At 41.3% G+C, this 16087-nt stretch overlaps 2 protein-coding genes across 13 annotated transcripts in view; one reads left to right on the top strand and one right to left on the bottom strand.

The window, feature by feature from the left end:
• RNF170 (ring finger protein 170) overlaps positions 1–6238 on the bottom strand; it is a 31775-nt gene extending 25537 nt beyond the window's left edge. For 3 of the 9 annotated variants that reach the window (XM_064140641.1, XM_064140648.1, XM_064140649.1), the window contains exons 1-2: positions 5713–5800; positions 3572–3629 (exon numbers count right to left, since the gene is read on the bottom strand). The gene's annotated coding sequence lies outside the window, so the exon portion shown is untranslated. Of the gene's footprint in view, positions 1–3542; positions 3630–5134; positions 5670–5712; positions 5801–6033 lie in introns of those variants that run through there. The other 6 variants (XM_064140643.1, XM_064140651.1, XM_064140646.1 and 3 more) reach the window with 6 other exon arrangements.
• Positions 5814–16087, top strand: part of HOOK3 (hook microtubule tethering protein 3) — a 106982-nt gene continuing 96708 nt past the window's right edge. For all 4 annotated transcript variants that reach the window (XM_064140640.1, XM_064140638.1, XM_064140637.1 and 1 more), the window contains exon 1: positions 5814–6037. In XM_064140640.1, the coding sequence (XP_063996710.1) occupies positions 5981–6037 (57 nt within the window). In that variant the 5' untranslated portion in view covers positions 5814–5980. The remainder of the gene's footprint in view (positions 6038–16087) is intronic.

The following is a 16087-nucleotide window of genomic DNA, read 5'->3' as shown; positions in this document are numbered from 1 at the left end:
AGTCAAACCCTGGAAAACTTCAAGAGATCAAACTTTCTCAGATTAGTCAGTCTAGCCTCAGCAGAGACAGTAAAAATCTCCCCCTATTCTTATCTTTAGGCTAGCATGCAAAAAACCAACAGCTACAAGAACACTGCTCAGCTGCAGTATTTGAAATATTGTGACAGAAAGGAAGAGAAATTTTGGGTTCTCAGGTCCACACTGAGCATTTAAAAAAAAAAAAACATCTAGAACTGCAAGTTCACAGTTCTTGTTTCTTCAGGTGCAGCCAGAATGGCCAATAAACACATCTGCAGTGATCTGAATGCTGACAATCCCAAAGCAACAGCTAAGGAATCCTGCCTCTCACTGCAGATATTTAGCCGTGGTCCTTCCAGTTGCTACAATTTAATTCTTAAATGATGTAATGAAGACACTTTGGTCTTATAATCCTTGTCTGTGCTGGCTGCCTTTAATGTACATTAGAGAAGACTTCTAGAAACAGGCTTTATCATAGACATTTAATATCTCCTAAAAGAATAACTATTGATGTTACTTAATAGCAGCTTGATGGAGTTTGTTTAGAAGTCAATGTTTTTGTGTTGCATTTGTCTGGGTACACAATAACAACACTGTTTCATCAACCTTTTTGTTACATAATCTTTCTCAGATCAGTGTTCCACAACACAAGCTTTTCAGACACCAAGTAATTTAGAAGCTGTTTCTTCCCTCTGTAGATTTATGCTACTTATGCTTTCTTTCATAATTACAAAGGTGGTTTGATTTTATTCAGTGGTGTGCTTCTATTATTTTATACAATAAAGTAATTTCCTGTCTACACTATCTCTCTGAAAAAAAATACCAGATTAACAGAGTAAATTCAGGCAACAATTGAAAATAGATTAGATTTTGAGAATGGATTTTTGATTGTATTTAGGATTTTTTCCTCTTTAACACGGAGAGCTTATGGAAGTATAACCCCAATCTCTGTTCCACTTAGGATCTGAAAACTCAAGTCACATTTAAACAATACTCATATTAAAATTGGAATTCATACAACCAGGTTCTTAACGTTAAACGTATTAGTCACAAAGTATGAAAAGTCTGACAAATCCTGTAAACCAAATGTGCTTGCATTAGGATTCCTGATAGCTATGGGACATAAGCAACCTCAGGCTGAATTGTCTACAAAGCACTTGGAAGTAAAAAAGAGTGGAATTGCAGTTTGCAAAACTCACACTTTTGTTTGTAAAATCCACCACAGACAAACCATTTGAACACAAAATGATCTTATGAGAGTCATTGCTGATAGAAAGCAACACTAATTTACCTTCATTTCAAATAAGAATTTACAAGCTTTGGTTAAGTCTGAACTACGCAAGCAGGTTTATACAAAGGAAGGGAGAACCATAATGACCAATCCTGCAACTACAATGACTTCTATTCTTTGAAATTCACAAAGATCACACTGAAATGTGAGGGTATGAGACCATATGCTACTGTGGATGTTTCAGATTGGAAAATTATTATGAAGTTTTCCATATTTGACTTACAGCACAGCTAGGACAATATCCCATGTGATGATTAATAAAGAAAAACAATCTAGTGTTTGCTATAGCATATTAAATGCCTGTTGCTATCTATCCAAAGTCAGAATATCTCCATAGCTTTCAGAATGATTTGAACTTGTCCAAGTTTATTCAGAAAGTGCAATATAGTAAAGTATGCTCAAAACCACAGAGATTTTAGGATCCACTACAAAAGGAATACGCAGTCATAGTGAAAGAAAAAAAAAAAAAAAGAAGGAAAAGGCCTTCTTCACTTTTGAGAAGCAAATAATAGCATATATGGAATACTGCTCTGAGATGCAAGCAGTAACCAAGATGCAACATTTATTGACTTGGAGAACATGGCTCAACATCTGAATGATACATTGGATTAGAGTGTGTCCTTTCACAAATGGGTTGGGAGAGATCTTGATGAGAAAAACTGGGATGGTATTGTTGTGTTGTGGTGGTTTTCTTTTTTAAACTTCCTTTTTGTTTTGAATATTTCTTCTTGATGGCAATCACTGTCTGAGTTTGCAAAAGTGATAAAATTAAAGCTGGTGGTAGGCCAGGATGCAACAAAGAATCTGTAAGTCTTTTACCTGATGTCTTTTATTAGCAGAAGCATTATCCCCCTCCTTTAAAGTGGTGCTTAATTTGTAGAGATCACGTGTTTTCAAGGATAAGCTAATTGTTTTCCATCTAGGAAAATAGTATGAGTTGCCTTTGTTTTTAAGACTAAAAAGGCTTTAACTCCTCAAAATTTTCTTCCATTGTAAAAAGAGTGACAATGAAGGAGGTTTCATTTGTATCAACGGGCTTCTAACAAGACTGACCTCTTTAGGCAAAAGAAATCCATTTGTAAGAATTTTAGCACTCTAAAATGGAAGATATTTATTCTATAACCTATCCCCTGAATGTGTATTAGCTTATATTGAAAAATCTAAGGCATACTGTTTTTATTGAAGAGACAAATAAACATAAATTTCAAAATTAAGACAAATCCTTATATTTGAGGCAATGATTAAGACCTCTCTCAGGTTATTCAATTGAGACCTAATCATGTTATTCAATTATTATAACTTCAAGTAATTGAAGTTACTCAATTACTTCCTACTGCATGGCAGCATCAGATCATGGCCACTGTCTGTGGCTGAGAATGGAGTTGACTGAGCAAACTGGACCCTACAGTTATGTTTACTCTCCTTCATGAACAGCTCAAAGGAACACCTAGACTGCATTCAGAAAGCATTGACATCTGCAGACATTAGGCATGCATGACAAACAGTAAATGTATAAGAGCACTGAAGACTCCAGCAGGAGCTGACTGGCTAAATTCTGAATCAGTTAAATTCTGAGCTGATACATTTTAAGCAAGTAGTGCAGTGCACTTAAGTAAGACTTAAAAATGGTGTCATGGACATATGTGAGAATATAAAACAGAAATAAGGGAAATGATGTATGGTGCATTCGGGAAAAAAATAGTTTTAAGGAACAGGACTTACTAGCTTTTCGTTTTTGAGAGCATAGTCTTTTTTGAACACAGGTCACAGAACAATCTCTAGTATTCAGTACCTCCATACACTCTAGAAACAGGAAGAGACCACTCAAAGGGTATAAGGGAAGTAAAAAAAAAAGAAACCAACAACAAAACCAAAAACCCAGCAAATATAGCAACATATAAATTGACAAGACATACCTCGTGTGAGAAAGTTGCTAAAACTGAGTTGGTAATACCTTATTATGATTTCGTACACTCTGTTAACAGCTGCACTTAGCAGCAACTTTGAAGTAACAAATCAGATAGCAGGTAGAGGGAACCTATACCTAATCCTGGCTGCATGATACTCAGTTATCTCTTCACCACCAATCATCTTTACTTTCTAAACTAAGCTGATGGCATTTAAGTTCATGCATGATTTTTTGAAAAAGAGAAAGGAAAAAGCCTAAAGAGCTTTGCCAGAGGGCAAAGAGGACAGGGCAATTTCAGTAGGCAAATACATTTGTTCAATATACCTTAAGAACTGATTAGGTGAGGCACTTGCCTGGTAAATCAAGTATCTGCACGGTCTGAGGTCAGCAGTTTCTGAGGCACATTTTTCCCTAAAGAGAGGAGGGGAAAAAAATTTAGTAGATACTCCACTTCTGCTGATGAAATCATGTCTTGCAAGCTAAAAATGCTGCAGACACAAACCCCAGATGCAATTCTGCCAGGAGAAACAATGCCAAGTTAATACAGTACTCTACTGAAAAAAACGTTTCCAATAATTTTCCTCATGAGCCTGAAAACAGTTTGAGGGCCTGAAGCAAAGAAGACTAATTCAGTGGTCTGTACAGTGTCACTCTCTGGAGTACCTGTCTTGGTGACATGGTAACAAACAAAGCTTTCCACTGCTTTATAAGGCCAAGATATACTGGAAAAGGTATAGTGTTCTAAAAAACACGAAAAACCCTCTCAAAACACACTAAAAGGCAAAACTGAATTCCTAGTCAGAGGAGAATATGTGAAAGAGCTTCCCAATGTTTTCAGTTTGGATATTTAACTTGTCTGCTCATACAGGATGAGAAAGTAATAACAAAAATATAGACTGAAAAATAGTAATACTTCAGGTGAGAAAGAAAAGGCTTTAAATATCTTTTCGAAAAGTATCCAGGGATTCTTATCTCACATCTAAAATAGACAGCAAGACAAAATGCATTACTGCATATGTTTACATTAAAAAAATACAGTATGTAAGCTACGTGCCATGACAACAGCAAAGAGTGAGAAATAGGTTTGTAAAGGAAGACGTGGCAGAAAACCTAAAACAATTAAATACACCCGTAAAACCATTGTTTTTTCAAAGTGGCAAGCGTTCAGCTTGAAATGCACATTAGAACTCGGAAGGACAAGTTAAAGTTGTGCATCTTAGGCAGCTAATGCTTTTTAACTCATTCCTGAATGTGAAGGCGACCTTAAAAGAAGGGAAATCAAATAACTTTGAAACGAGAACTGCAGATGATACAATTAGAACAGTGAGAAGGAACTTTACCAGGAAAGCTTGAGAATTTTCATAACTTTTATAACACACTTCAATTGAAAACAAGTTGACATAAAGAGCATTCAGACTACTAACCTTTTTAATGGAAGCATTGTGAGGAAATAAGAACAAAGTAATTTTTACTAGGTCTTCAACCATCGGATGGTACAGGGATACTGTGTTTTCCACTCCATTTTGTCACATAGCAGGCCAGTCGTTAACCAACAGAGAACTCCACAGCTTATTGTTAAACCAAACATTCTAAGCCCAAAGTTCAGAGGGGCCAAAACTCAACTAACTACTGAGGATGAGTTTCTTGAACTCAGTTTCCTTTCAGCATGCTGGCAAGCTACTCTGAGGCAATAAGTATACAAAGCCACTCTGGTCACGAAACACACTCCTTCCCTTCGAGATTAAAAACTAATGTAATCAGCTGCAGCTAACGCTAAGTAGCTTCTATTTTCACGTTAATTAATTTTTACTACAGAAGAGTTTCGCCGAGAGAAAGCTAATCTCATTTCCTACTGCAGAAAGAGAGAACAATTTCCCAGATGCTGCTCCTTCCACAAACCAGGCCGTATTACTTACTAGCAATAAGAGCATGGGCGCAGCGTCCTCCCCACGCTCCGCCAGCCAGGGCCAGCCAGGGCTCAGGGAGCTGTTAAAGGTCTCTGCCAGCTCTGACAGCTCTTACCAGCCACCGACCTGCGCGGCGACAGCTGAGGGCACACACCGCTGGGGGAAGGATGCAGACCCCGCAGAGAGATGCGGACCCTCCGACACGCCTCGGGGGCCCGGCGGCGTACAGAGGCCTCCGTGGCCTGCAGAGGACCGGGCCGCGCCTCGCTTCACCCCAGTCCTTGCCCCCTTTTTGCTGCCACCTCTGAGCAGTGTGGTTCAACACCGCTGCGCAGACTTGGGCCAGGCCGCGCCGGAAAGAGACGCCACAGCCACCCGCAGAGTGGCTCAGGCCCCAGACAGTCAGCCCCGCTCCTGCCCACCTCGCCAACTGTCAAGGGGCGCCGTGAAGAGGGAGGTCGGCGCCCGCCTGGTAGGGGCCGGTTCGACTACAAGTTCCCACTAGGTAGGGGCTGGTTGGCATACAAGCTCCCGCCCCTTGCCCCTCTGTGCCACGGGGAGGGGCGCAGCCCCGCACTGGGTAATACCTCAGCTCCGGCGGCGCAGGACGCTCCCGGGCCGGCCGCAGCCCCGCCCCTGCCGGCGCGTCGCGGCGCCGCGCTGCGCCTTGTCCTCCCCGCCTCGTCCTCCCCGCCTCTGCGCGGCGGCCGCACGGCGCAGGCGGGCGGTGTCTGTCAGGTCGCTCTGACGCGTCGACGCCACGGCCCGGCCCGGCCCAAGACAGGGCGGGAGGGAGGGGGCGTCGGCGGTACCGACCCGGCCACGGCCTTTTAGCCTTTTTGGTTGCGTCCCACCATGTTCAACGTGGAAAGCCTGGAACGGGCGGAGCTCGGGGAGAGCCTCCTTACCTGGGTGAGTGCTGGGGCCGAGAACCCCTGCCCGGGCTTGGGCCGCTTGGCAGGGACACAGCTCCATGCGCGCCCGCCACGGCCCTGCTTCGGCTGTAAAGGGAGGAGGCCTCTCAAGCCTCCGTCCTCCCGGGCCCTGGCGTTCAGGCCGGCTTCAGCCTGGACAACCTCGGCGGGGCCCTGGTTGGACCTGCTCTGCCTCGTGTAGCCGCGGCGGGGCAGGCGGTCTGGAGCAGCCCGGAGCTGGTCTTCCGCCGCAGTAGTTCTGCCCCCACGACGGAAGAACAAAGGAAACGGCGCCCCGCGGCATCGCCGCCAGTGCGGTAGCCGGGGCCTGCGCTGCCGCGGCCGGATGGAGCCCGCCGATGTGCGCCTCCCGCCCGGCGTTCGGGCTCGCCGTTGCCCGTGGCTCTGATCCTTCCTTCGCGGCCAGCGCCCTTCCTGTCGTGCCTCTGCTGTGTCAGTGCCGCCTTTTTCTAACCTGCTGGCTCCATTCGGCTGGCCTTCTGGCCGTAAACTCTATTTTCGCCTCTTTCTTGGTATTCTTAAACAGTGCTTGAGCTTTGAGCTACAAAATTCGCCTGTGAAGTTGAAGATAACGCAGTATCGGCCTACGAATTACCTTTTCCTTTTATAATGTTTAAAGCTTGGTCTATAAACATCTTCAGTTTGTGCTATTATTCACAGAGAAGCCAAAACGTAGTGATGTTGATCCTGAGTTTGCAGCTACTCTGTACCTCGATCAGTGGCTGTAAAAGAGCCGTGAAACTTCTGTTTCTGTAACTGCTAATCTGCCGGTTGCCTGTTTGGAGTGACTGGGTTTGGTTTTGGGGCCATTGTTTAGATTATATTACACTCCATAAGCAAAATTGACAAGAAAACACCCTTGCTGTAAAACTCTGGAGTACTGTTGATTGCTGACTAGAGATAGATTTTTCACTTTTTATGATGTTTAGTCACTGTTAAGGTCAGAGATAGCTAAGCTGTGGTAGTGATGAGTAAGTTACTGAGGATTAACTCTCTCCACGAAAGTCAAAAGGGAATGAACAAGGGAAATTCAGTGATAGGTAGAAGTGAGCAGATGGTCTGGAAAGTACATGAAGTGGAGATTTTGGGAAGAGTTTAACACAGTGCTTCCTAAAGATCTGGAATATGTAAACTAGTTTCCGTCAGATTGCTGTCAGTCTTTGCATCTTTGTTGCCATTGGCAACAAATGGGCTTCCCATTCTTTCTTTTTCAGTTTTTGGGAATGAAAGTCCTCATATTGGTAGGATTCAGTGTGTGTGTATCCTGGTAAAGAAAGATTTGATTGAAAGACTTGATGCTAGGAGAAAGGAGAGGGTTTATTGGGGGGTGATGGAAGATGATCTCTTGCTATGTGCTGCTAGTGTCCACGTGTTTTCGTTTTGCATCTTTTAGGAGACTCTTTTGCGTGCTCTGGCAGTAAAGTGATTGTGCCTACGAGAGAAGGGTATTCTTGAAAGCTTACCTAACAAGTGGTCACAGTCCCAATGCATTCTAACTCCCCACATTTCCAAGTAAACAGCAGACCCTTTCATGTGAAACTACTGTGCTCAAAACATGTAAGCTGCTGCAGGATGAGAGAGATTTAGTCTTGTGTTGTACGGTATTGACCTGTTACAATTGATGGAAAGTGTTGATCTTCCCCATTATTTAGTCACAGGTTGGGCAGAATTGTTAATTTGAGAATATGTTGTTGACGGATAGCATTTGTGCCAAAGTCTGTGTCAAGTCTGAAGAGATTGCAAAACTAAAAGAGTTTCAACGTTCTGTTATTTGAGTATGCTGTTCAAAATTGAATTTGAGGTGTTACTATTTCAATAAAGTTGGTTTTAAAGCTTCCCGATGTTAAGGTGCTTATAAGGTAGAGAGGAAAGTCAAAAAATGTAGTCAGAAGTCAGTGGTTACTTCCCTGTTTCTTTGTACAGACAAGTATGTTAAAAGCTAGTGGCTTATGTGTGTTCAAAAGGATTGCTTTACCTGCTCCTGCACGTGTTCAAATGTGTTTGAAGCTGGCTCAGTCTTGATAGAAAATAAGATAAGAGCCATGGGTTCTTGTTTCTGAAGATGATGAGGCCCAGTGTGTCAATATAAAGTCTTATTTAATGATAGTGAAAATCTCCACTAATTTTCTTGCATGAAACAGATTTTGAAGTTGGTGATTGAGGCAGCTGGTTAGTGAAGAAGCATTTTGTTACCCTTGAAGATAGTGTTCTCTTTCTTAGAAAGTCTAGACCATAGGAAAAACAATTGCCTTGACACAAAAAGCTGCTGCAGAAATGTGGATGTGAAAATGGAAAGCTTAAGAGAAATCACAGAAAGTCTGGTGACTGCTCATCTGTAGGAATTATTACTCTGTCATGTGGTTGTGTTTGTGCAGTGGTTAGTATTTATAACCTTTCATCCTGAAACCCTACCTATCCAGTGTGGTCTTGTCCTCTCTGTAGGAATGGTTCATGCACACCCCTCTATATGTTTCTAACCTTCATACCCCTTCAGCTATTGAGCTAATCAAGAAACTAGCAGCATCTTATTTGCCAGCAGAAGTATTAGTAAATCCTTCTTAAATATTGTTAAAATTAGTCTGCAAACTTTTTAAATGAGTGTTTGGGGGTGGTTTCAGTTTATTCTGAGATACATAAAGCTTGCAAAAGAAGTAATGGATTTTTGTAGTCCTCAGTGAAACTGGCTGTATAAACAAGATGCTGGTAATACCTGGGTTTCTCTCAAGTCCCATAATGATTCTTGGGAAACCGTTCATTTGGGTGGGAGAGTACAGCTGCCTTAATTGCAGTTTATGCATACCTGAGATGGCCAGTCTTTTCTATTATACTGGAGGAGCTCTGTCTTCTTAAGAACTGGTTTAACCTCCCAGATGGCTTGCTTCAGATTCTTGTGGAAGTGCTTGAACTGGTTTGTCTGTGCTTTGAGTAGATAAGGCTTTCCACAAGTCTGAGAACCTGTTTGGCCTAAATTGAATGTTTACTCAGTGAATGTAGAATGAGATGAAACTGCTCCTCCCTCTGCCAGCTCACAATTTTAATGAGAGTACTCCTCCAGCCTTTTTGCCTTGTGTGACTGTGGTTCTTATTCTGGTATTTTTAAGATGAAGCAAACTGCTTAGCTGTGAACAGGTTTTGTTTTATTTAATGTTTCACCAGTGCCCCCATTTTTGGTATTACTGTAGCTTGGGGTGGAATTCTCTCTCTCTCTTCTTCTTTTTTCCCTCTTCAACAGCTTTGTCAAATGGCTTCCTTGATATTTTTTGTTCAGGATTTTAAATAACTGCAGGAGAGCTTTTGCTTCCTACCACTTCATCAGGTGACCATGATGTTATTTTGAGGCAGCCAGGGTAACAGCAACTCAAATGAAACTGAACGAAGGACTGCAGCTGAGGTACTGACACCTCGAAATTGATAATTGTACTTCAGAAGCGTTTGCAGCCTCCTGTAATTGCAGAACTATTACTCTACCAAAAATCTCCCAGAAGTCTCTTGTGAGACTATTCTGGGCACTGTGGTAGCAGTTACCCAAGCTGTACAGCAGCCAGAGCAGTTTAGAAAAATGTCTCTGTAGGACAAACCTAACAATGATACAAAAACTGTTTCATCATCTCTAATGCAGACTCGGTTTTCTGTTTAAAACTTATGACTGGTCCGCATATGGACACACAGGGCTTTTTGCATTTTCCTTGTTCCCCCCCTGCCCCCCACCTCCTTGGCATGTAGTTCTGACAGGAGTGCAGTTAGATAACATCTATATTTGAAGCCAGTGTGATAGCAGCAGGCTTTTTCTGTGTTATCTTAGACATTTTCTTCTTGAGAGTAGACCTGAGATGCAACATTGAAAGAATGTTTAACACCGGTGTGTAAGGAGCAGGATTCCTCAAACAAGTCACTGCAGTCTAGTTATAAGTAGCAGATTGCTGTGGAAATATCATGAACTTTGTTTTAGAATCATAGAATGGTTTAGATTGGAAGGGACCTCAGGGATCATCCATCCCCTGCAATATCATAATATTCATTATGATAATTTTTTACAGTTTTAAAACTTATATTTTAGCATATGCTTCCTCCACCAAGCTGTATATAGCCTGCTTTATTTCTCTACCAACTCTCAAGGCCAAATGCCGTTTCTGTGTTAGATATGCTAAACCCTGCATTGTAAGTGAGAATTTGTAAACATTGTTCAAGGCTCTTTTTTTGGCACTCTCCTTTTAAAAAACAATCTGGTCATTCGTGTGGTATCAGTCCTTTGACCTTTCTCTTTTTTTGACTGAAAAATCTTCTTAGCCAGTGTGTCTTCTGTCTGTTAGTCTATTTCCATCTGTAAGGACTTGCCTCTATTAGTTTGAAATACAGAGATCATGTGAGCAGGTGTTGAAACAGATTTTGATTCCCCAAGAGGGCTGCTTGTAAGTGCTTTGTTATACTGTTTTCAGAGAGCATCAAATCCACTGGAATTTGCTAAGAAAGCTGTGTTTTGTCCTACTGTCCATTTTTCTATGCTGTTCTTGATCCTTGTGTTCTGTTTCTTGTAGATGCCAAGGTGGTAGGAGACTGCAAACTCATTCTTATTCCAGTTCTTGATCACTGACTGCAGAGTTACAGGCTTTCATTTTCTTCTGATGATATCATCACATCAACATCTCCTGAAATCTGGTATTTTCATCGAGATGTTGATTGTGTTAGTGATGACAGCAAGTTCAGATAGTCCTGGTTTGGGTATGTTGCTGTTCAGATGGGGAAAAAAAAAACAGGTTTGCCAGCAGATGAGGAGCATGGGTCACAGTATTTGACAGACCACAGACCCTGTGTCTGCTGTGACAGATGAGTAGGTTGAGCAATCCTTTTATTTATTAGGTTTTTTTTTAATGACCTCCCATGAAGATGGCAAATAATTTGTTGCTCCACCCTTTTAGGGGAAATTGTGTAATAGACTGATATTCTGAGCATATCTTTCACCATGTTTGAAGGAGGTATGGTGTCCAGCACCATATTAAATTACAGATTTGTTGTTTTGGGTTTTACTGACCTATTGCTGAAGGGTCAAGCAGACCCAGATGAACCTCTCTTAAAGGTTCTATTGTAGAGCACTTGATTTAAGGTTGATAATATATGACTAATAATTAAAGATAATAAGATACGGTCTGTATGTATTCCTTCCCCTCCCTCCTTAAGTCAGAAACAGGAAGGAAGGCTGAATGCAGAATTTGGAGATGCAGACACTCCTCATGTGTGTGTTTTGACACAGTGTTAGATATTCCTTCTTTAGGGTATTTTCCTGAGTTCTACCTTCTTTCAGTGTACTCTTTTTGAAGAGATGCTTTAGACACATGGTGCATTTTAAATAGTTGCTAATTCACTGGAGAGAAAATCATGTAGATGTAATTTGGTATGTTCACAATTTCAGCTCCCAGTTCTGCCCTCTCTCTTTTTGGGAAGGAGGATTTTGGTGTGTTGTTTGGAGAAGAAACAGGTTTTGCTGTTTGTAACTATGAACTTTAAACAGTATATAGGAAATTATTTTCTGTTGCCTTTATGAGGAGAAAAGCCTGATTCTGTCTTATTTTTTAAATACTTCAGCAGTTATTTCAAAGAGATCAAGGCAAATTGTGAATTTGGCACAGTTATCTTTCTCATTGTCAGACTGTTCTGTGGCTTATCAATGGGAAGATAATATTCTGACATTCTGCTTTTCCTGGACCATCAAAAGGCAATGTTTTTGATTTCTGTAGAGCAATTGCAGATTTTCAAGTTGTGAAGCAGAAGAGGGGCTCAAGACTCCATGGCATTTGATGCTTTCTTCTTTCTTGACTGAGTTGAGGGCTCTTGTGTACTCTGACAGTTTAGAAAGACTTACCTAAGTTTCATTTGCCTCTAGCTTCAGCACCTATGTCCACAGTTGCTTAATCAATTTAATTTGCAAGACTTAATAATTAATTAAAAAAACAAACAGCCAAACACTGAGCTGATTGGCTGCACAGCAGCTAGCACAAAGTTAAGGCTAAGCTTGGCTGGAAGTGAGAATAGAGTTTAGTGGTGTCAGTCTTGCAGCTCTTGTTGCCAGCATCCTGGCAGGTCCTGGTATGCAAGAAAGGGAGCTGAATTGACTGGTAGTGGTTTTTTGCCCTGCAGAGTATCTGTATGTTGTTTTCTATCTGCCTTACTTTGCTGTACATGACTTGGTCATTCCTATGAGTTACTTATCACTCAGGTCAATAGACAGGAGACGTCACAGGAAGGAGGAGGGTTTTTGTGGAGGGAAGAGCTCTCTGAAGTTCAAGTGGGGTGAATCTAGCCAGCACTACACTCCTGCATGTGGCAGGCAAAAGCTGAATGAATACAAAGCTGGAGTTGTGTTCCAGTGGACTAGCTGGGGTCACAAAGGGATGGCAGCTTTTCAAATGGGGCACACAGGAAATGTTTCTGAAGTGGTGCATGTAGTGGAGCAAGTATTGCACAAAAAAGATGTATTGTAAGTCTGATCATAATGTGCTTCAGCCTTTAAATTCACAGGGCTCTATCATGCCATTTGGCTGCAAGCTTCTTTGCAAGCGTGCACTACACTGGACATGTAGTACTTTGTGCCTTCTATACAAGGCTTGTTAACTCTCCAGAACCAAATTTCTTGGGGTAGCTAGCTCTAAATACCAAAGCTAAACAATAAGTGAGTATTCATACCCATTTAAGCTATGTTTTGGGGTCATAGATCTGGGGATTGAATATTTGTATTTTATTCATTGCAGACCTGCAAAGTATTAAATGGGTTATGGCCCTTCTTATATTCCCAATGTATGTAAAATGAATCTTTGAGTGAATTTGTTTGTCATAGCAGAAAGGTATCTGTACTTCTACTTCAGAATTGGAATAAGCAGAAATGTTCAACTGTGACAATAGATTATGGTTGGTTTATCAATTCTAACACGTGTTTGGGAAAAAAATTAACAGGATGTGGTCACTCTGGCAAGTTACTGGTTTTATTTTGTGGCCAATGACAAAAGATGATAGCCTCTTTCTTAAGAAATCGTAGAATTTGCTTGGCCTCTGAAATTTTTTGTTCTGTGTACCTACACAGTCTCCCTGAAGTTCAGGAAAATGCTTGATGAAATAAAAATCCTGGAAATGGAGACAGTTTGAACTGCAAGATATGATAAATTTAGTGGTGTACATCTGTGTTACTAGTTCTGGAATTTCTTAGCCTGATGAAAACTTTCTGCTATCTTTCTGAATTCTGTCTTTTATCTGTTAGGTCCTTCTTATTATGATCCTGTGAAAGACCATATTTTTACACTGATCAGATAGTTTGTGCAGATGCTGCCTCAGCAGAACAATACTCTCAGGTTTGTCGTCTTTGCCTTTGGAAAAGTTCCCTATTCCACCTGTCAATAGACACAGTCCTTTTTATCTTCACTATAGGTGCAAGAAGGTGAAGTAATGGACTTTAAATAGTTACTCTTTGTCGTTTGCAAGGGGAAAGCTGTCATCTAGGTTCACATTCATTTTTTTCTTCTTTACAAATTTGGACTATTAGTATGTGAAGTTTTTTTGACCAACTGCTACCTAAGGAGTTAATGCACCATGCTTTGTCTTATGTTGACAAATAGAAGCTATGCCTTGCTGCCTGTCTTTTATCTTAGTATGGATCAGTTTCAGGCACATGTGCCTGAGCAATGCAATCTTCATTTATGGTAAAAATGATGTTGGTCTTTTGTCCACTGAGCACTGTATTGCTATTTGTATTTAACATCTACTTTTAGAGGACAGTTGTGTTATCCTTCTTTAGCAGAACTTCATTCATCCCTCTTCTATGGGTTGCATTATGTAAGTTTTTGTGAGTCAGACTGCCAAATCATAAAATGGTATGGGTTGGAAAGGACCTCCATATGTCATTTACTCCAACTCTTCTGCATTGAGAAAGGACATCTCCACCAGATCAATTTAGCCAGAGCCTTGTCAAGCCTGACCTTGAATATCTTCAGGGGCCCCTTCCGGTATGCCTTTAGGTTTCTCCAGAGCCTTCTCTTCTCTGGACTGAACAAGCTCATCTTCCTGAGCCTGTCCTCATAGGAGTGGTCAGCCTCCTGATCACTTCTATGGCACTCCACTGTACCCACTTCATCAGGTCTATGTCCTTCCTGTGTTGAGGGCTCCAGAGCTGGCTTCATCACTGCAGAGGAGGTCTCACCAGAGCAGAGGGACAGAATTACTTCTCTGAATCTGTTGGCCATGCTTCTTTTGATGTGTCCTAGAATATGATTGGTTGTCTTCTGTGCTGCAAGCACACGCTGTTGGCTCTTGTTCAGCTTCTCATCCACCAGAATGCCCAAATCCTTTCCTGCAGGGCCAGTTTCAATTTTTTCAATCCTCAGCCTGTGGCGATATCTAGGATTGTCCCCACCAAGGTTCAAGGCCTTACACTTTGTGTTATTGAACCTCAGGAGATTATTTTCAGCCCACCTGTCCAGCCTGTCCTCTGGATGGCATTCCATCCTTTAGATTTATCAACCATGCCACTCAGTTTAGCATCATCTGCAAATTTTCTGAAGACAGGAGATACCCTACACTTCCTGTGTTTAATGAGACATCACTTCAATGATGTTGTTTTGTCAGCTTTGTTAGTAAAAATGGGAATTTTTGTGATCAAATCAGCAGATTAACTGATGGTTCACCTCCTGTAAACCCTGCCATTTGTATTTTCTCCCGTGAGATTATGTTTTTGGTCTTAAAAGGCACTTTGTTTCTTGGAGTTAGTGTTTGATGGAGTGTAAATGTATGTATCCTGTAGATGTGGGTGTGTTGAGGTAATGTTTGGCAGTTTTATGCTTATAAACAGCTTGTATTTTGAGAAAAGAAGACAAAGCACCACTTAAATGGAACATGATTAAATGGATGAGAACTTTAAAAGAGCTATTGGTTTACAGTTGTGTGTTAGGCAGTCCTGTTATGTAAAATATTTTATCTTCACAAATACTGTGCAGTGCTCTTTTTCATCACCTGGCTGTTTCACCTTTCAGATGAAAATAGGGGTACATTCATTTTCTCCCCAGGAGTTGGTAGCTTAGTTTGTCTTCTGGATGTTTCTGAAATGGTTAAACCAAACACCATTCAGACTTGAGAATCTACTCATTGTGTCTTAATGTGTCATACTTGAACAGTTAGCAGCAATTTAGAGGCAGTGCCAAGATACTTCTGTAAGAACTGGTTTATGCTGTCGTGGCTCTTTCATTTCACAGTCCTTTAGTAAGTAAGCTTTAGTCAGGGTATCTCTAATACTTTCTGCACTGTTTCATCAAAGGAAAGTTTAATCATTGGAAAACTTAAGCTATGGATGAGATATTTTTAAACTGACATCTTTTGTGGCTTTGACCAGTTCACGTGTTTGGAGTTGAACACTGTATATATAAAATGAGAAGGAATTTAATAAAACCATTTAACTCCTTCCCCTGAAAAAAATCTTGACACTTTCCAACAAAGTAAGGATCTTGTCATTTTATGGTCTTTCCAATTGAGTGTCAGCATTAGTGCTAGATGGCAGAGTAACTCTGGAGATTCTAGTAAGGAAAGTCTGACAACTTAAAAATCAGTGAAAGCGTCTGGGAATTCATAGCCTGGAATGGAACTTTTTCTTGTTGGAGAGTTGGGATCTCCTTTGTTTCATGCATTCTGCTGCTGTCATGGAAAGCAAGAAAAAATAGCTTGTGATGTGATTATCCAAGCAGAAGATAGCAGGATCTCATAGGATAGGAGTCCAGTTCTTACTGTGACAGATCCAGCTTGATACAAGAATCTGGCATCTGAGGAAGAACAACTTAATCTATCACATAATTAGCCTAACACGCTGAAAAAACGGTCTGATTTCTTCCAGTCGTTGAAGCCAAGTGAAATTTGTTTTAGTGCAGATCTTGTAGGTCATGCTGGGTGAGGACAAAAGTATCCAACTGTGATGGTTTGGGTGTTACCCGCCTGCCCTCCCCACCCTTAGAAAATCACCCAGACTAGACTCGGCTGGCTGGAAATTAAAGAATGAAGC

Source organism: Pogoniulus pusillus, chromosome Z (assembly GCF_015220805.1).
Source record: "Pogoniulus pusillus isolate bPogPus1 chromosome Z, bPogPus1.pri, whole genome shotgun sequence".
In the NCBI taxonomy this organism is placed as follows: domain Eukaryota; kingdom Metazoa; phylum Chordata; class Aves; order Piciformes; family Lybiidae; genus Pogoniulus; species Pogoniulus pusillus.
The sequence above is the reverse complement of the archived record's forward strand: the minus strand, read 5'-3'. Positions and strand labels throughout refer to the sequence as shown.